The sequence below is a fragment of the Trichosurus vulpecula genome, chromosome 1 (genome assembly GCF_011100635.1).
Source record: "Trichosurus vulpecula isolate mTriVul1 chromosome 1, mTriVul1.pri, whole genome shotgun sequence".
Taxonomy (NCBI): Eukaryota; Metazoa; Chordata; class Mammalia; order Diprotodontia; family Phalangeridae; genus Trichosurus; species Trichosurus vulpecula.
Genome location: NC_050573.1, coordinates 458928206 through 458950217, shown reverse-complemented (window position 1 = coordinate 458950217; position 22012 = coordinate 458928206). Strand labels below are relative to the sequence as shown.

General features: G+C 36.3%; 1 protein-coding gene across 8 annotated transcripts in view; it reads left to right on the top strand.

The window, feature by feature from the left end:
* The window catches only part of MEF2C (myocyte enhancer factor 2C), a 193639-nt gene that overhangs the window by 62620 nt on the left and 109007 nt on the right, over window positions 1–22012 (top strand). For 7 of the 8 annotated variants that reach the window (XM_036766001.1, XM_036765992.1, XM_036766007.1 and 4 more), the window contains exon 2: window positions 4365–4561. In XM_036766001.1, the coding sequence (XP_036621896.1) occupies window positions 4508–4561 (54 nt within the window). In that variant the 5' untranslated portion in view covers window positions 4365–4507. The remainder of the gene's footprint in view (window positions 1–4364; window positions 4562–22012) is intronic. The other variant, XM_036765985.1, reaches the window with a different exon arrangement.

Here is a 22012-nt window from a genome sequence, read left to right as displayed (position 1 = left end):
TTTTACACGCACACAAAATTCTATCAATTGTCTTTATCTGATTCAGAATTAATAGACTTTGAGGGGGCTTTAATCTTTTTTTAGAACACTGTAGCTTTTAAAATATTTATTTTAAGATATACATGATGTCAGTAAATAATATCATTAAACTTGGGGAAAAGTTGTAAAAGGTTTTGTGATTTGCCCTTTTTCTTTTTTTTTTTTTTTTTTTTACAAAAGAAAGTAGTTTACCATTGACCATTTGGTATTTGTAGTAAATACTTTATGTTGCAGGCCTGTATGAACATATATAAAACATGTTTTTGTGAAAACATTATTCTGCAATGGTTAATTGTCATAGTAAAGGAATATATCACCACAGCAAAGTGAAAACACTTTTATTTTGTTTGTATTTTCCATTTTATAATGCAATAATTAAAATTTCATTAAAGTGATATTTAACTGGATTTTTATCATTTTTTAATAGTAGTTAAAACCTACTTGGCTATTCCTAAGTATCCCTTATCTGAGACATTCAAAAGCCTCTGTATGTGTGTGGGGGGCGTGTTGCAGCACAACAGAATCGGATAGTTCTGTTCAGAGAAGGAAGTGGAGAGTTTTGGTTCCCATTTTACACTTCTGGAACAGTTTAGGGAAGGAAGCACCTTTACACCTTTTATTGTTCGTGGTTGCTGACATCATATCCTTCCCTGACCACTCTGTGCGTGTTTCCTGCTATTCTGTCAAGATTCTTCTATGTTACAGGGTGGGATAAGGAGGGAGGGAGGGAAAGAGGAGGGGGGAAGAAGAAAGAAGGAGAGAGAGACAGAGACAGAGAGACAGAGAGAGATGAAGAGAGAGAGACAGAGAGAGGAAAGAGGGAAGGAAGAGTAGAGAAAGAGAAGAAAAGAGAGGAAGGGGAAAAGCAGGAGAAAGAGAGAGAGGGAGAGAGAGAGAGAGAGAGAGAGAGAGAGAGAGAGAGAGAGAGAGCATGTGCTCAAGTGTATATGAAAGAAAGGAGGTGGGTAAATAATCTACAGCATCTGTCCACAACTTTTCTCCGCTTGAGTTTCAAATCACTCTTCCTTCATCTATTTGCTTATGACAAATCATATAGTGAACAGAAGCTTGCCATAGTGAAGTTCCTCTTTTTAGTAAGCAGTCTGATTTTATTTTTCTTATATTTGGGTATGAAAAAATTTTAAAAAAACATGCTGAAGACTCTATAGGAGTAAGGATGACAGAGTTGTATTGGGTTTTTAAATTATTATTTCTGATTGTTTATCTAGAGCTCTGTTATTTTGCAAGAATGTCTTTTATGTGGAGAGTTATTTCAGCAAAGTTTATGAAATTATTTTAAGCTTTTTACAGATTATTCATAGAGCTTCTAGGCTAGTAGCAAATTCAATTACAGTTGGTTATACTGAAAGCCTTTATTTTTATGTAAATTTTAAAAAGTTTTGCAGATTCAAAAAGCAATGTAGTCATCTGTCCTGTGCCTGTCCAATTTAATATTCTTGAAATTATATCCTTACATTAGTTTAAACATAAGGCTTAGAGTCAGAGAAGTAGTAGTATAACTAAAACAGGTGGTGGGCAATTGTTGACCTTTCTAATTCATAACATTCTCACTGACAACCCTGGAATGTGGTGACCCATGAATCAGATGTTCTAAACCACACACTTCAGAACGGACACACTTTGCTGGGTCTGGATAGCTACTGGTTATATCCTCCTAGCCACATTATCACTTATACACATAATTGCATTAAAGAAATTTCAAAATAAGCTTTAAGTAGATACTAGAAAGAGAATACAAAAGGAAACTGTACATATATTTTATGTTTCAGGAAACACATTTTTTAATAGAGGGAAAGATGACAGTTTCATTTCTTGAAAGTTAAACTTATTTCTCCCAGTGCTAATAACAAATAATGTACAACACACTTTTGATGAGGAAATTATCTCAAATAATATTTTCATCTAGCAGTATATTTTGAAATATATCCTTTAAAATAATAATAATGGTCCAATTAAAAAAAGATCTCTTCTTCTAGGCTGTTTGAAAAAAGTCTCCTGTTTAAAATATTGGTGTGAAACATATGGTCGATATGGGAGGGGCTCTTCATAACTTGAGTTCATCAAGAGCTGCCTATGCTACTCTTGGAAGATTTTCAGAGCCCTGATGCTTCTCTCCTCATTCAGTTTCAAAATCTTGATCTGTAAAGGAGCTCTCATTCTCACTAACCCTGTCACCACTACTCTAATCTGTCCACCCTGACCTTCCACCTTGAAGTGAAAAAGAGCTTAGACAGGCGTAGTGCTATAAGCCGATAGTGCCACTGGCTTCAGTTGAATGAAAGGAAGGGAAATTGTTGTATGTGCATTTGCTGTGGATTCGTGTGTTGGAAAGCCTGTTAGTTTCTTTTGGTTCTTGCATGTGTTTGGGAAATACTATTCTAACTGGCTGTTTGTGTTTAAGGTAAGACTTATAGGAAACACAGGAAAGCAATGCAGTTGACTGATTTTTAATACTTTCTAAAAATAGATGGATGTTGTTTGGCAACAGTGAATGTGTGATACAATTATGTTTTACAGGTTTTCATATCTTAACGTACAGTTTAATACCTTTAACAGCAAATATTGGAAGATACGGCTAGCTATGACTGTCAATATATGTTATCTTAAAAAACTTTTGAACTATTTCTAGTTCCTAAAGAAAGCTGTAGTAATAGTTTTTGTTTATCACATCGTGGTCTTGATGTTACTCAACCTATATATACTCTGAGCCAAAATCAAGCATGGATTTTCTACAAAGGCATTTGGCAAAAGGGAATAGATATTCTTAGTGTCTGAGCGCTGTTTAATCCACTAGAACTAATTATATCATAATAGCTATTGCAATTAGCTGATCATAAAAAAACCTTAATTTTTTAAATGTTCATTCAAGGTGATAAAGTATTTAACAGTTAATGCAAAGAAATCAAAAGGTAACTGCATATCAGAATAAGTGTGTAACAGCTTTTCTGCTCCAATAGTTTTGAATTGGAGCCAAATAATAGATTAAATAGCCAGGACATTGGCTTAATGTTACATAACATATTGTAGGAATTTATCAGCTTGGTTGTCAGAACAGCAAGTAAAAATAAACAGGGAAATTCCAAGCCATGTGTAAAATAGTTAAATATTCCATATGAAAATAGATAGAATTAGGAAATTTATTGCTTCTACATAAAGAGCCTAGTATGAAGGTTTTTTCTTTATTTGCTTTCATATTTCGTGGAGCCTTGGCTTTCTCAAATAAAAACTTAAGAAAAAGCATTAAAGATACAAAGGAATATGCAGATTTATAAGGTTCAATTTTCTTGGGTTTATTTTATTATTGATTATCTTTTCTAAACTTTTTTTCTAAAGATAAAGATTTAGTGAGCTTCTATAAGTAATCTTTTATAAAGTTGTTGCCATACACTATTCTGGCCTCTTCAACCAGTAGGTTCATGATTTTGTTAACATAGAAATTAAATTACAAATGCACCGGTATTCCCACTTACATAACTTTTATTACTGATCACTGCTTTCTTTGTTTTTTATTTATTTCATATGTGATACAAGGCATCTTCAATGTAAAACAAACATTGGTACTCAAACAGAGGATTTTCTTTTTCTATATGTACCAGTGCAGAATTGGCACATATAAATATGTATCAGTGTAGCATATTTTGAAAAGTCATAGCATTATCATTGATATGTCCTATTTTGTGTTTTCTGGTATTCTCATAGAAGTGTTGTATGGGAGTTTGTGTTTGTGTATGTGATTTTTTTAAAAATGAGATTAAAGGATTTAGATTTAAACTAGTTGACATTTCCATATATCAAATACCACTTTAATAATGGTCCATCCTATTTGCATAACTAGGGACGTTATCACCTCTGCTGTCAAAACACAAGATTGTTTTCTCTTCAGAAATGAATTAGCTGGCCTACTTAGCATACTCAGGTATAGAAAGGTTCATTAACTCTCTGATTTAGGTACTTTGTCTTATTTTAATAGTGAATAATAAAAAAGAGACACCTAATTCCATAAAAACATTAAGAAACACTTTGGAAGAGATATTATTGAAATATCAGGCTTTAAAGCATAGTTTTCATAATTTTAATAACTTATTAAATTAATTATGAGATAATTTTAATTATAAAAATAAACTATTCATAGTTAATATGGCTTTACATATAATATATGATGGAACTTTAATAAATGCTTGTTTTAATTTATTTGTAAGATTCCATATTATCTCATTGATAAAAATAAGACATAACTTTATGAAGCTAGCTTGCTTTTTATTTATTTTATGGTAATGTTTAATTTTTCTGTGTTTTATATTTAGCAGGAACGAATGCAGGGATCTGTGAATTGAGTAGTGCAAGTGCTGAAGAGGGAGGTTTGTTTGGAGGAAACGGGAAAGAGAAAGAAAAGAGAAGGAAAAAATACATAATTTTAGGAACGAGAGAGAGAAGAAAAACGGGGACTATGGGGAGAAAAAAGATTCAGATCACGAGGATTATGGATGAACGTAACAGACAGGTAAGTAATTTGAAATTTTATTTGTATTATTGCTTCTACCAGATTATTTGCTTTTTCCTCAAGAGTTATTAAAGCATTGAGAACATTTTGAACTTAAATTGCTGTGTCCATAAATCAAACATAAGAAAAATGTTGACTTATTAAGCGGAGTCATATTTACAACGTGTTATATTTTCTGTTATGAGCTTTTTAAATTCATTCTCTTGTATGTATAGGAAAGTTATGTTGCCTTTCAGGAAGACAACCGGATCATTTAATTTTTTTAAAAAAATAAACTTTCCACTTCAATATGGATTTCAAATGGGAGTAGTACTATGGAGCACATGTTTAGCTTAATAATCAAGAGTTAATAAGCATAATATTGCTAGATTACATGCATCATCAGACAAAGATCCTCTTATATTGTTAGGAAGCAAATTTTCCATGATTGTAAATTTAATGGTTTGTGAATTCAGACAACTAGCCTCCATAAAGCTATATTCATCCTACTCACTAGAAAGTTGACTGGGGGCTGGAGGCAACAATAACATTTTAGCTTCACTTCTTAATAAAAATATATGCTTTGGCAACTTAAACTATATAGAGAAAAAAAAACAGTGAAGGTAATTAAATCTCTTTCACATTTAGGAATGTATAAAAGGAACAAGAGACAATCGTGAAGAAAGTTCTCTAGGGGCCCAGTGATGGTCTACATAACTAAGGATAACCTGCTCTGAGTGTTCTCTACATCCAAATAGAGCTTGAAGGCTTCAGTGACAATGTTTTTATAATATTATGGAGTTTTGATCTTCAAGTCAATAATATGTTTAATAAGTAGGAAATGTGAAGGATATAAAGTTGTATTGTATATAATCTCTGATCTCAGTGAGTTAAAGAAATAGGAGGGGAGATAAGATTTAACTGTGGAGCAGTTAAATTTTGTAAGAATGGGTAAGGATAGTGCCCTCTTAAACATTCCAGTGCTAAAGAGGAGATGATCATCCTTGAGAACAGACACCATACTGGCAGGTGACAGTGCTATACTTCCTGCCTTAGAGTAAGCTTTGTGTAGTGGATGCTGGATCCGGACTTAGCAGACCTATATTTTGGCCCTGTCACTTTCTGTGTGACCTTGGCCGAGTCACTTAACTTTTCTGGGCCTCGGTTTCCTCATCTGTAAAATGTTATTGCATGATGATTCTCTATGATCCTTCTAGTTCTAAATCCATTCTTCTATTACCTTGATTATTTCTAAGCACTGGGACCCTCAGAGGAGGTATGGACTATGGATGGAGCAGGATAGATTTGCTGTAGCAAAGCTATAGGGACAGTACGGAAAGCTGATAGGATATTGTTTACTTTTTAATGTCTCTGCATTCCCTGATTTTCCATTTTCCTCAAGTGAAAACAGTATATATCCCTTGTATATACTGGGTGCATAAGGAAAGACATGGTATAGAGCACCTTTCTGGGGCCTAGAACTAAAAGTGTCTGTGATGACTATTTTATGAATAAATTATCACTTGCATTAAATTATGTTTATCTTTAAGTCATTAAAAAACATATAGCATTCAGGAAAAAAGCAATTCAGGATTTTGTGGGGGCTTTTTTAATTTCTCAATTTTCAAGCTTGCCTTCCACTAAATACATACAGGCTTTGGTGTATGCACAACTTGGGCTATTTGTGGCAGAAAATTAAGCTTGAAAGGCAAATGATGGTACGGTTTATGATGGATATATTCTGTGTTTTCCCTATAAGTTCTTTGTTGCTGTTGGCTATGCCAGAAAGCAACAATTCTGGCTACCATATTTGTTTCGGTTAATTACCTGTTTGGAATTAAAATTAAAACTGAAATGTTGATTAGCATATATTGATAACCCTTTGGACTCTGTGCATTTCCCTGATGTCTTCATACTTTGTTTAAAATGTTCTGAATTAATGTTACAAGAATAGGAACCACCCCTTTGATTTTATTGGTATAGGGAATTCCCAGATGAAGAAACTCCCTCTAGCAATGCAGATTGGGAACTTCTGTGCTACCTAAAGTCTAACGGACTCTCTAGGTTTCACAGAGCCATTGTATGTCAGAGGCAAGATTTGAATCCATGCCTGACTGATTTTCTATCCACTATGCCAAGCCATCATGAATAATGAGAGATAATTTTTACATTAGCAAAATTAATTTAGAAAGTTACCTTTAATAAAAAGAAAGGACAAGTCTCATGGATAGTTAAACCTCTGACATCCATGACCTTTAAATGGGCCTTGTAAAGAAAGCAATATAATATTCAAACAGTGATGCAAAATTTTTAATACCATCCTTCAGATTTAATCACTGAAAAATCTTTTTCTGGATTTAAATACAGTTTCAGATAGAGAGGCTTATGCCATTCTTAGCCATAACGTTGAAAATCAGTTATTCTAGTGTGAAAATGCACTTAAATTCTGTGTCAGACTTTTATTGGGAAAATGAGATATGTTTTCCACTGTTTTTAGAGGCTAACTAATACCTACAGAATGTATTCTTAAGAATATTTTTTTCCTTCCTGCTTGCTTTTGGGGAAAGGACAATAGACTCTCGAATCTGATACTAATAAATCAGTAAGAGAACAGTAATGTCTACCCTCCTACAATGTATATTCTAGTGATGAGGCTAGACTTTTTCTTTCATAGAGAGCCTTTCTTATACATTGATGAATGTATTCATCAGAAGTGGTTGTCACCTGCTTCTTCCATGGAAATGATCATGAGCCACTTGAGAAAGGCCAAAAGGATAGGACTCACAAGATCTCATTAAAATACAAGGCAACTGCTGCTGTGCGTAATGTCATGTCATAAAGTATTCTTAACCTTTGTCTCCTTTAAACAATGTGTTAATACATTGTAAGGTAAAGGAAGGTATTATTAATATTGTCATTTCTTTCAAATCTTCCTCTTCCCAATGAGCTCCACAGTGGATTGTCCCAATGGAAGTTTAACTACCATATTTTCTTAAAAGTGGTGTGAGAAGGACTCAGAAAATGAAGGAGTTTCTTTGGCTACACACATATAAACGTGTTTTCTGACCATTATAAGAAATATAGACATATGATATGAACAAAAATTGGAGGTAAAATGTAAAGTTATTTGAAGAAAAAGAGCTATTTTAGAATATAGTACAATTAACTATTTTAAAATATATATTACCAGATACCCTTTATCTTTAATAATAGAAACACTATGTAGCTGAAAGTCCAAAACATTACTACACTAAAAGTTTTTAGGTTAAAAAAAACTACAAATTACATAGGAAATATAGCTAAAGGTATCAAAATAATTATTAACTATTCATTATGAATTTCTAACCTGAATAAAAAGACATTTCCTTCAGCTTATACTTCAACAAATATACTTCAAAATATCAAAGATAGCATGATACATAGGGCACCTAGGTGGTACAGTAGATAAGAGTGTTGGGCCTGCAGTCAGGAAGCTCATCTTCCTGAGTTCTAATCTGGCCTCGAACACTTGCTATCTAAAATGACAAACTACTCCAGTACCTTTGTCAAGAAAACCCCAAATGGTGTCATAAAGAGTCAGACATGTCTGAAAAAAGACTCAGCAACAAAGGATGGTATAGTGAAAAGAGTACAATTCTAAAGTCAGAAGAACAGGTATCGAATCCTTCCTCTAATTCTGATTTCCTGTGTGACGTTGGACAATTCACTTGACCTCTCTGGGCATCAGTTTTCTGAGCTCTGCACTTCATTTTAAGGGACAAGCTGAAGCCTACTGGGTTCAAGGTGACGAGTGGACTAATATAGAAGGAAAAGCTCTAAGAACTTACTGGGGGACAGAAATGGGCAGAAGGCTAGAAAAATGATAATAGAATCAAAGAAAGCTGGTTGCACTAGAGGTTTGTGGATAATGGTGGAAAGATTATGTAGAATTATTATAGGGAAGCAGATGGGGAAGCAGATGGCCTGTTGGGTGAGTGGGAAGGGGTATCTTTCCACGAGGCTTTTGGGCCCTGACTTTAAACTTACTGTAATGAATAGAACATTTTGCATACGCAAACTTATCACAATAGCTTACCAACTATGTACTCAAAGAGATTCCAATTCAGAGGTGTAACTAGGAATTTTTGTACCTGGGGCAAGCAGAACTAAAGGCACCCTCGGTTTCTGGAGTTTAGGGAAGAAAATACAGATAGACCCACACACACACACACCCCCTCATCTGCCACCCCCCAAGGAAGAGACAAACTCCAAGATACTATGGGACTACTTATGTGAAGGGAAACTGACTAAACTGTCTCCCAAGGAATGCAACCATTTGGTAGCTTCCCATTTAAACTAATTATTTTTGATAACTAGGAGCTAAGTTCAGTTATTTCTTCACACTTGGCATTCAAAAAATCCAGAGGGGTTGGGGGAGGTTTGGGAGAGGGAATGATTAGTCTCATAGCAGACAGAGAAATGGAAGATTTTGAAGAGATAAAGGGCTGAAATAGGACTTGAGATGTTACACATACACACACACACAAACACGGACAGACGCCTTTAATAATGTATTATATCAGAATTGAAAGGAACCTTAAGATCAACTATCAATTTTACAGAAGAGAAAAATAAGACTCAAGGGAGAGGAGGTAATATCCAAAGTTACAGAGGAAGGAACATTCAAGTCATTCAGTTTGTACCTGGGCTGAGATAAAGTCAAATGAAGCCCAGATCTGGTTTGAGACTATTAGAGCTGAACTTTGCCCAACACTCTTATATGATATAGGAAGAAACAGAGACCCATAGTTAATTTCAGAACCGTGACTAGCGTGTAGTTCTCTTGACCCGCAATTTACCATTTTCCATAAGTTCATTGAAATTTTACCTCCCTTGGAGATAGGGTCACTGATCTAGATTAGCGTCTGAGTCTTCATGACCCCATTTGGGGTTTTCTTGGTAAAGATACTGGAGGGGTTTGCCATTTCCTTCTCCAGCTCATTTTACAGATGAGGAAACTGAGGCAAGCAGGGTAAAGTCACTTGCCCAGGGTCACACAGCTAGTAAGTGTCTGAGGCTGGATTTGAACTCAGGAAGATGAGTCCCCCTGACTGCAAGCGCAACACCTTACCCCCTGTGCCATCTAGCTGCTGGTCTAGATCATCAGTCCTTTATTGCCATGATATAGGACCTTTAAGTAAGGCAGCGATTATCTTTAGGTTCTTCGAGGTATACTTTGGCTCTAAGCACCATCAAACTCTTCCTCCCTTCACTCCCCATGATTGTTTAAGGAACTTCAGACTGTGAAACTTGGAAAGGGGAAAAAGTCTCAAGGATGGGGGACTCAGGGATTGATTCCTCCTCCACCTTTCCCAGCCTTAACTGGCCACAACCTGCTGCCTCCTCTCTCTGGGCAGACCATGCTGAGGAGAAGAGGAGAACTCCTAAGCAGGAGGACACGTTTCCACATTCCTAGGGCACCCTATCCCTGGCAGGCTCTGGAATCTCTGAAGTGCCCTCTTTTATCTCCTTACAAGGCAACCCACTCTTGAAAACTGGGTCTCCTCTCGGCCCCCTCGGGTTTTATAAAAGCTTGAGATGCCAGGGAACGGGACAATATGGGGTCAAATTCTTAGCCTTCTTTGTGTCATGGACCTCTTGAACAGTGTAATGAAACCTATGGACCCCTTCTCAGAAAAAAAAATATTCTTAAATAAAATATATGTTTTACAAAAGAAAATAATTATGTTAAAAGTTATCAAAATACTTTTCAAAAAAAGTTCACAAACATCAGGTTAATTATCCCTTCTGTAGAAAAGTCAAAAGTCCCTGGAATGGAGAGATATAGGGGTCCCCAGGAAAACATCAGAGGTGTTCTCTTCCTTTTCCTGCCTTGTCTCTGACCTGATGAGGCCTCTTTTCCATTAGCTGACAATAGGTAGAGAAGGAGGTGACCCTTCCCAGCCTGTGGCTAGTCCTTGGGAGTCTGGGTGACAGGGTGTACTGTGATGCCAGTTGCTGTTTTAGGTACTAAGAGGACAGGCTTTCTGGACAAGGAAAGAGGGAATGGTCAATCAGAGATGGGCCTCCTACCCTAGCCCCAGGATGAACCAGACATTGGTTCTTATCAGGTCCAGCTTTAGGCCCATCTGAGGATCCATCCAATCCTTAAGGTCTCTGTGAAAGCCTACTCTCTGCTCCAGTCTAATCCTTCTTTCACCTGTTCTACCAAGCCACAACTGCGTCCTCCCACTAGGCTCTGCCACTTCCCTATTCCTTAGAGGAACACAATTGCTATCAGCTGTCCTTTAAATCTCCTGGCCTAAGGCAGATTTCATCACCCTTGGACAATTTCCAGCCCTGGGTCAAAGCCCCTATCAATCTGACCTAGTTACCACTAAAATTTGAATACCAAATAGCAAAGATCAGCTTTCCTAATCTTTAACTGAAAAAAAGTTAAGGCAGCCTCAATCTTACTTGGTGGCTTTATGATTTTATTGCTTGAATTATATTCCTCCTAATACCTGACTTTTAAATGAGTTTTATTCATCTATGAGAAAGTATGCATTTCACTTAGTTGTCACATCTGTCCATGTTTTAAAATGTTTGCCTTCCTAAAGAAGAGCTGGCTGTGAAACAATTGATAGCTGTTTACCCCAACCTTCAACCAATTTATGTGGCTTGTTTGAAAAAATGAATTTAATCGTATGCACATGAGAAATATTTGATGAACTGGAAAATTAGTGAGTACAAAGAGAGATAAAGAAGGGGCATTTTATGGGGTAGTTAATTTTTAACCTAGTCCTTAGAAACAGATTCAAAATCCCAACTCTGACATTAACTAGTTGTATACCCTTGGTTAAGTATTTTTGTGATCCAGGCTACCTCCCTCAGACTTATCGATCAACTCACAGGTTGTGGTCTGCCTAAGTAGATGCAGCCAATAGTTCATGAAAAACCACTGGCAAGAATATACAGATTTTACAGCTATTGAGAGGCAATTTTCCATTTCAGAGAGGAATGTGTGAGTGAATGAGGGCTGGACATTGGTTTCTTCATAGTGAAATCAGAGGGTATAGACCAATATTTTGGAGAAATGTACTGTTTGAACTGGTTTGTACTATATAGCAAGAAGCAGATATGCTTCCAAATCAACTGCCAGTTTCTAGTGAAGAAAATTAAAATGATGTCATGGTGACCTTAGCCTTTCTTTTATGGAAAGAATCTATTGGGGTTAACAGTTATCAAGTGGGGAAAAAATAATAAAGACATTTGCAGACAGCTAAGAGATGTGGGCAAAACCTTTAGCCTAATAATAGAACTGCTGTAAGTCCATAGAAGAGAATATATAAGAATAGTTTTATTTTCTTCCTTCTCTACTTTTTCTCCCTTACACTCTTCATTGCAGTCAGTAGATAATTGAAAAGCAGTAGGAAGAAATCCCAAAGTCCAGATATGTAGAGACCCTAAGTATTTTTATATACTGATAATAACTAAATTAATTTCTAAACTAATGCCAATAGTTCTCTAACAAAATAAAAATATACTTTGTGGACACGTTTTTAAACCCACAGTGTTTCTGTGTTTCAGAATAAAGAGGTAAAGATTACTATTTGAAATAGCATAAATACAAAAGCTTTCTTCTGTATTTGAAGTCAAGAGTCAAATCATGGTCAACAAATATTAGCTGAATGTTTCATATTTCCATTTTTCATGATCCCGGTTTCTACATTTTTAGCTTTCTCTTATCTCACTGAACATCTTCAAATATTTGAAAATTTAAATGAAGTGTAACCTTCATTAAAAAGAAAAGATTAAATTACCATTTATGAAAAGGAGAGCTATAATATTGGATTGTAAATTTTCATCCTAATCCGATTTTATGAAAACTGATATCAATATTCCAGCTTTTCAGGGGATTAAATACTTTTGTAACATGAATTTCTGAAAGATTTTAAGTGTTTGTTGTAGAATCATGTTAAGTTCTCACTGATATCACAGAGCGATATAATATATTCCAATTGCCAAAGTCCACACGGATGCTTACTCTACAAACATCTGTACTTGTCAGCAAACTGTCGAAGGGCCTGGCATGCTGTGGTCCGTGGGGTCATGAAGAGTCGAATACAATTTAATGACTGAACAACAACAACAGTGGAAAGAATGCTGAATGTGGAGTCATAAGACCTGACTTCAAATTCTGCCTTTGCCATTTACTTCTTGTCTGACCATGGACAAATCACTAGACCTCTCAACCTTGATTTCCTCCTCTATAAAATGGGAGAGATGGGCTAAACAGCATCTCTTCCAATTCTAGACCTCGGATCCTAAATTGAACCAGCTTATGCTATTCATTTGTTCAGTAATAGCAGCTTAAATCATGTGCAGGAGAGTTTTATACATGTTGGTTCATTGCCATGCTTCAGATCGAGCTTACCAGCTATGCGGTCTTAAGCAAGATTCTTAAGCCCTTTACATTCTCCTCCTGTATAAAACAATGGTGTTGGACTGGATGATCTACAAATTTCCTTTCAACCCTAATATTCTATGAGCTGCCTAAAACCTCTAAGGAGAGGTTTCACAGGGGAGTGAATTCCTCTTCTCTGAAAACCTTCAAGCAGATACTAGGTAGCAACTCATCAGGGGCATTGTAGATGGAATCCATGATTGCTGTAGAGATTCATTTTAATTCAGTCTGACAAGAATTTATTAATCAAATACCACGTCCGAGGCAGTGTACTAGGAGCTGGGGCTACAAAGACCAAAAAGAGCATGCCTTGATCCCTTGCCCTCAAAGTCTCTCCAACAACTCCCTATTGCCTCTGCGATCAAATTTAAGCTCACCTGTTTAGATTTTAAAACCCTACACGACTTTGTCCTAACTTCTCTTTCTATCTTTATTGTTCATTACTACCCTTAACCCTACCCTACTCTGCCGCCGTTCAATCATTTCAGTCGTGGGGTTTTCTTGGCAAAGACACTGGAGTCATTTGCCATTTCCTTCTCCAGCTCATATTATAGATGAGGAACTGAGGCAAACAGGGTGAAGTGACTCATCCAGGGTCACACAGCTACTAAGAATCAGAGGCCAGATTTGAACTCTTGAAGTCTTCCTGATTCCAAGCCCTATCTATTGCACTACCTAGCTGCCCTACCCCTACTCTACCATCCTGCAAAACTGGCCTTCTCTCTTTCTCACACACAATATCTCATCTCATGTATTTATGCCTTTTGGCTGGTGCTCCTCCAGGTCCGAAATTCACTCCCTCCTTACTCTTTTTGCATCTTTAATCTGAATCTCTCTCTTTAAGATTAAGCTGTAATGCTGCCTTCTACAGGAAACCTTTTTTGATTCCTCTTTGGAGTGCCTTGCCTACCAAACTGAATACCTTGTGTCTAACTACTTTGCATTCACTTGCATTTATCTTTATGTTTATTCTCTTTACATGTACTTATTGTCTCCTCCATTAGAATGTAATTTCCTTGTGAGTGGGGATCATTTCATTCATTGTTATTTGTATCTCTATTACCTAGCATAGGGCTTAATAAATACTTGTTGATGGTCTCTGAGGTTTCTCCCAACCATCTAATTCTATGATTATGTAATCCAAATTTCAAAATAAAAATAGGTGTTGAGCTACTTCATCCATGAGAATAGTTTTATCCTTTTCTTTCAAGACTTAGATAATAAATTTAAAACAAATAAAAACTTAGAAATCAATCATCCCATTTTCCAAATGAAGAAACAAGACCCAGAGAGGTTAATAATTTGCCCAGAGTTACACAGATAGAAATAGCCACCAGCATACAGATAAGTAGCAGAACTACGATTTAAATGCAGGATCTTTGACTAAACCTATTTCTATTTTCCACTGCAGCAAGCTGTCACTTTAGTATATAATTTGCAAGCTTCCAAGAAAGCTCTTTTCCATTTTTTTCCCTTAAGCATCGAAGTAAAAATGTTTTAAAAGTAATTTATAATAGTGTAATATGATTTGCCATCGAAAGTCATATCATACTATCATAAAAAGCATCTTATATTCTTTGGAAAATTTATTTTCTAACTACTATACCTAGAGTTTAAGAATAAATATGGATTTTTTAAAATGTGCATTTATATTATGACGAATTTTATTTGCATGCCATACTTTAGTGTAATTGTATTTCTACAATACTTTTGACCGTTAATAATAAAATCATATTGGCTATATATTTATAAGGGATGGCTCTTAATTTGAAATAACAATCTGATTCAAGAAATCACAGTAGTAGACGTTTCAACAAATACCACTGTGTTTGGAAACTACAGCCAGAGACAGCCCTCTCTGCCTTCTGTCTTGCAAGGATTGATTTGGAAGGCCCTGAGGGAGGAAAAAAAAAAGCTGCAGTTAGGAGGTAGAGCTTAAGCTATTGTGGAAAGGAAGAAGTTACATTCTTCCTGTTATGACAGGAAATGCAGACAAATGTGCTTCCTGACCATTTGCTCAGCAGGGAATGAAGCATTCTCTGACCTTTACCTTAGGTACATTTTGACTTGGTTGAGCTAGTAAACATGTTTTTTATTCTCCTCCCCCCTCCAGATAGTAATCCTCTCTCTTTCAATTTTCTGAAATAATTCTTTCTATATGCAATTACGTATTTGACTCACTGTGTGGTATGTGTTTTCCTCAAGGATGAACAAAACAAACTAGTATTTGTAGGATTTTTGTAGAGGGAATGTGACATAATCTTCTGGGTTTTTTTTAAAGAACTAGGCAAGTTAAGTGACATTTTTTAGAATGCACCCAGAATGAGTGGGAATAAGATCTTGCGAATACTAATAAATTTAATAATTTGTAGGTTATTTCATCCATTAACCAGCACATCTGTAAAATATTCCGCCTCTCAATTCTCTTGTGAAGGCAACTGCCACACCAAAGATCAGTAGAAACATTAAAAAACCCAGAACCTGGGTCAACTTCAATAAGAATTCAGTTTATCCATTATACAATTTCATTTATTCACCATCTACTCTATGATTAATATGGTAACATATTTAAAATAAAATATGATGGGAAAAAAAAACTTTTCCCACTATAGCTCTAAAGCACAAGTTTTTTAAGCCCCTTATTTTGAACTGTTTATCATGGTTCTAAAACATCCTATTTGAAAGCGCTGCTCTTTAGAGTTACTATGACATTCTAGCAAATCGTGGCTCAATATGCTTGAGGCTATGAAGGACAATAGTCCTATTGGTAGCATAACACACTGCTGTCTCATCCTTGTAAATTATGCTGGAGGGTTACAAGCACATGGTAGCAGTCTGCTTAAAGAGTCCCTTAATGCTCTTTAATGAGCCTTTCATTTAATATGGCAGGCCTAGGCGTTGCATAAAGGAAGGCTTGTCTGAAATACCAGTCTGCAAGGGTACTACTTCCTTACACCATGTGTAATCATGAAGGCTTGAGCTAGCAAGCCTTTTAATGGCAGACTGAATTAAACAAAATAAAAGCAAAGAGGTGCTTGAAAATAGCTGCACCAAAAAACACGTTATTTACTATCAGAATATGAGAGGGAAAAATACTCACATTTAACCCTGAACTTCCTATTTGCCAATTAGAGATTATCATGCCAAATGTCTGACTGCATTCTTATCTTTATATATATACATGTAGTATATTTTAAAGGATGATGAATTTGTAACTATAAATCATCCTTATTATTGCATACTGAATTTTCTTAATGTGAAAGTGGGCTGTTTCTTAGGGAGTGGAAGTACACACACACACACACACACCTTTTTCTGAGCATGTCTTTTCATCTATAAAATGAAGGAACTGGTCTAGATGTATCTCTAATGACCCTTCTATCTCTAGAGTTTATAGATTGATTACAGCTGTGCGTGTCAAAATATTTTCAATAGTATTTGAGACCAGTCATCTGAGGCTAGATTCTTCTTCAATTAACATGGAGTAGCTGCTATTTCCGAAAGATCACCCTCTTACATCTGTATTTATTCCGAGACTATGAACCTTCCTGATCCGCCACATGGATGGCAATAAAGTTTTCCTAAAATGAACCTGTTAATGGGGCAAAGTGGAAATGACTTGAAGTGTCCTCTCACTTCCCTTTAGGAAATGATACAGAACTTATCTTCTGTTTATAGAACAGAATTTATTTTACATTTATTTCCATTGCCCGTGTTTAATTCATATACTTACCTTATTATTTACTCAAGGCTATGAGCGGACTTGTATTTGTTACCAACTAAAATATTTCTTATTTTGTTCAACTTAAACAAACATCCATAAATATAGAACCCATGTCTGCCCACTGGTTGGCTTCTTTGGGAACCTTCTGAGCATTTGAGGGCAACGTCTGCTGTTGAGTCCACATAAAATTGGCTTTGGTTTGTGGTTGGAACCTAGAAACCATCTTGCTCCCAATTTTAATATTTTTTCTTAGCAAAAAAGCAAGTCTTGCATTCATTTATGAATATTTTATTTAATTTAACTTTAGCAGTCATCAACATCCCTAAATATTAGTATCTTTATAAACAATAGATCTCTCTCTCTCTCTCTCTCTCTCTCTCTCTCTATATATATATATATATATATATATACACATATACATATATAGAGATACAATAGGCATTCAGTAAACATTTGTTGAATAGAATAAATGAAAAATGTGTTATGTTATTGTATGTTTTAAGTCTGCAATACATTTAATAGTGGGAGACAAACCTAATAGAAAGACTAGTGAATTTTGAGAAATACATTCTATTTCTAGCTCTTCTAGTGACTCATTATGTGACCTTGGACAAAGAATTTCACATCTTTATTTCCAGCTCATCATCTGTGAAGTGGGAATGATAAACTGTGCCTATCAATTACTTCAAGGTGATAGTGTCAAGTTTTGTGAGATAATATATTGGGAAGACTCTGAAATTCCTAGAATAAAATCCCTGTGTGAAGTCAAAGACATCAACAAAAAATAGTATTATGATAATTATTACATGCTCCATTTCCAACACCAAAACCACACAAAAGATGGACACATCTCAATTTTTCTTATGTTCCCCGTTGCAGCTAATGTACAGTAATATTAAAAATTACAGTTAAAAAATGAACATGTTGCTTTTCCTCTCATTGGGAGAAAAGCATCCAAATGATACAACCTAAACATGCTGTGTAAGAAATTTCTATTTATTGCTTCATTCTCGAGTCCAGAGAATGCATAATTAATCAGGCATATTTACTCTACATAGCTCAAATCTGCCTATTTGCTATTTTAATGTCCTTTTACTGCCATGCTTTGTCATAACTGTGTAGTCTCAATCATATTATACTTCAGAATACCTGTAATTTCACTGAGTGCTTACTTCCTTCATTGACACAAATCACAACATCACCATACTTTATTACCCTTTCTGCATGAGTTGTTATGGGGTAGCTAGGTGGCACAGTGGATAGGCTTTGAGTCAGGAAGACTCATCTTCCTGACTTCCAGGCCTCAGTGTCTGGTCTCAGACACTTGCTAGCTGTGTGACCCTGGGCAAGTCACTTAACCGTGTTTGCCTCTGTTTCCTCAACTATAAAATGAGTTGGAGAAGGAAATTACAAACCACTCCAGTACCTTTGTCAAGAAAACCCCAACTGAGGTCATGAAGGGTCAAACACAACTGAAACAATCGAACAACAACAAGTTGTTATGGCTGAAAAAAAGTCATCACCTGATGGGTAACCTTCAAATGGTGAGCCTTTCTGGATTTAGGTGGGCTTGTTCTCCACTGATAGATATATAGTCTCTGTCTCTCATAAATCTCCTACTTGAAATGTTCTCAGGTTGCTAGAACCCACTTGACCATATTGAATACAGCCTTTGAGAATAGAGTTACCTCTATTTCATAGTAAAGCGTTAGAGTGGGATTTTGATGAACTTTATTATAGAAAGCCAAAATAAAAACTTCCCAGATCTCTATATTCCCAAATCTCTATTCTTCCAACTATTCTCTAGCATGAGTAAGTTTGTGATACAGAGTCATCCTCAGTACCCTAGAGAAAGGTTACATTTGGAAAAGTACAGGATTTAGAGGTGATTTTGATGATATATTTATAAGGTCAGTCGGCACAAATTTGGAACAAAACCAGTGAATTGGGTCAAAAGAGCTGATACTGATTTGATTCATACTTTCATGCATCATCCCCCATTCAAATAACCAGAAATTTTAAATGTCAGTGCCATGTAATCCTAGAATCATAGAACTGAGAATTTGGGCATCACATGGCAATTTCTTACGCAATGTAAGAATCTTTTCTATAACATCATTGAGATCCTCCACTTAATTAAAACATCAGATTTAGGAAATATCTGAATACTTTGACTTTGGTAAGTGTATTTAACCTCACTGGAAAAAAAATTGAGAGGGCAGCTAGGTGGTGCCCTAAAGAGCCAGCCCTAGAGTTAGAAGGACCTGAGTTCAAATATGGCCTCAGACACTTACTGATTGTGTGACTGTGCGCAAGTCACTTAGCCTCATTTGCCTCAGTTTCCTCAGCTATAAAATGAACCAGAGAAGGAAATAACAACTGTTGCAACAATTCGGGTAGCAGCTGCTGTGGGGGTGAAAAACCAACACAAGCCCAAAAATAAGAATGCTGCAAGCACAGGTTCTTTTGATCTGCTTTACTAAGGAAAGTAGCGTTAAGGGGTTAATAATCTTATTTCAATCCAACATACAGATATCATTCACTTAGTTTAGGGGAAAAATCCAGCACCCTGAACTTCAGAGCCAATACAACCAAATTACAAACATACATTATAAACAGACCAAATACAATTCATAGTTACCAAGAAACCATCAACATCTGGATGAGCCAGGAGGCTCTTAGAGCAGCTGCCCAGAGTCCAGCACCTCCAGGAGTGACAGCCTCAAGCAAATATCTCTGTTCTCTCTTTCTATACACTCTTTAGCTGTCATCAAATGTCATCTGAGCGACCAGAACTCAGGCTCCTACTATTGACTCTGGTCTTAGCAACTCCCCTTAGGACCCTGAGGGCTTCACACCCACATAGACTTAGCACCTAGTAGATAGGGGTTTGGGCCTGGGGCTCTGCACCTAGTAGGCTCCATCAAAGACAATTAATTAATTTATCATTCTAAAACAGTAAAAAAAGCCCCAACTTAATTGATATTATAGCAACCTACTCTAATACCTTTGTCAAGAAAACCTCAAATGGGGTCATACAAAATTGGATATGACTGAACAAAAAGAAATGAGATTATCACTGAAATGCCTTCCAATTCTAAAATTCTCTGATCCTATATTAACAGTGAATGAGAACTTGCTACTTCATGAGGCAGCCTTTTGCATCATTTGGTAGTTCTCATGATTATACTACTTTTGTTATGTTGAAATCTACCTCCCTTTATCTTCCACTCATGGGCTGGTTGCCCCCTTAGAGCAATACAAAATAACTTGACTGTCTTATCCCTGTGAAAACTTTCAAATAAGTACCTTTAAAAAGTTGCCAAATCTCCTCTTACTTTTTTCCAGTCTAAATATTTCCAGTTTCTTCAGGCATGTCTTATGTGACATGGTTTACAGACATCTACCATTCTATGACCTTCCTCTAGCTTTTCATTGGGCCTCTTAAATGTGATCAGTAAGGCAATAATAACAATGTATATGATAATTGTCAATATGCCTATGTAGTTCTGTATCACAAAGTATACGAGACTCTCCACGTAGAAGGTAGAAGAAGTAAGCCATTTATTCAGACACCAGACAACCAGATCCTGCAAGCCATTTATCCAATCTATCAGAGCAGTAAAACATTCAATACATAATATCACAACATGGGACCTCGCCATCCCAAAACCTCTCTGACCCCCCTGCTGGGGTCTTCCCAAAGACAAACTCACAATACGGCATACTTAGGGCTAAGTCAGCCTGTTCAGCTCTATCAGGATGGCAGCCTTTAGCAACCGTAGCTCCTCTCCCTCTCCCTCTCCCTCTCCCTCTCTCTCTCTCTCTCTCTCTCTCTCTCTCTCTCTCTCTCTCTCCCCCTTTCTCTCTCTCTCTCTCTCTCTCTCTCTCTCTCTCTCTCTCTCTCTCTCTCTCTCTCTCAGCATTTCCTGTGACATAACTTCCTTTTCCTGTCAGGAAGCTCCTCCTACCACATGTGACTCAGGCTTCCTGTGACATAAGCAGGTCACATGGCCTATTAATGGGTGGGAAAGATCTTCAAGTCTAAATTGCTACTGCACAGCCCAAACTGAATGCTAAATCTAGCCTGATCAGTAGAGATTATGGTGGTTTGACAACTTTCTGTGATTGGGATACCATAGCATTAATGAAACCTAAGATTGTGTTATCTTTTTTACATGTCTATCTTATTTTGGACTCCCATAAAGCTCATGTGCAGATCTTTCATCATTATCATCATCACTATCATTTATATGGTGCCTACTATGTGCCAGGCACTGTGCAAAGTGCTTTATAAGTATTATCTCATTTAATTCTTGTGACAACCCTGGGAGGTAGGTGCTATTATTATTCCCATTTTATAGATGGGGAAACTGAGGCAGAAAACTATTAAGTGGCTTGGCCAAGATCACAAGCTAGTAAATGTGTGAGGCAGGATTTGAACTCAGGTCTTCCTCATTCCAGGTCTAGAACTCTATCCTTTGCACCAAAATGTTGCTACTCTAGATCTCTCCTAGCATTTGCTTTTGGGGCGGGGGCAAGGTAAAGCTATTATAATCCAACCCAAATTTCATAGTCTTAATGCATAAGCCTATTATAAGAGGATTTGTGATTTGCCTGGCACTTTAAAATCCATACTCATCAAAGAAATTTCTGAAGTTAGGTAGCTTAATTGTGATTGTTTGCAAACAGAATTTTATTTTTTAAAAACCCATTCCATATTAGGCATATTTCCTTTGGGCGACAGCCTTAGAATAATTCCTGTTATTTAGAAAAACAAACTTTTCTAAATTCTAGGATTCATAACAGACTTTGCCCAGTATTACCATCACTCCCCAATATAAATTCCAGGATGACATGGAATTGTTTTTCCTAATATTTCTCTTTTTTTTTTTTTACCATGACTATAAAGCAGTTCTTTGTTAATCAGAATTAAAACTGGTCTAATACCAGAACTGTCCCTCATTCTAATTTCTGCAAGATGAAATTTTCAAAAGTAATTTATCAAAACTTTGTTTTTAGCAGATTATCTTCTTGAAACATTCAAACCCCAAAGAGGGCCCACTTTAACCCTATTTCAACTTCACACTAGAAGAGGTCTCAGTAAATGACAAAATTTCACCACTTTCAAGATACTAAACTTTGAAATCTCACTCACCAGCCATAACTTCCTATCCTTCTGTAATACTTTCTTTGAACTCACTCCTCTACACTGACACAGTAGGTTCCCAGGGGCAACTGATACTATACCCAGGAATCTAGAAGTAACCATAGGGTTGACTATCCTCCCAACCCTAGCTTA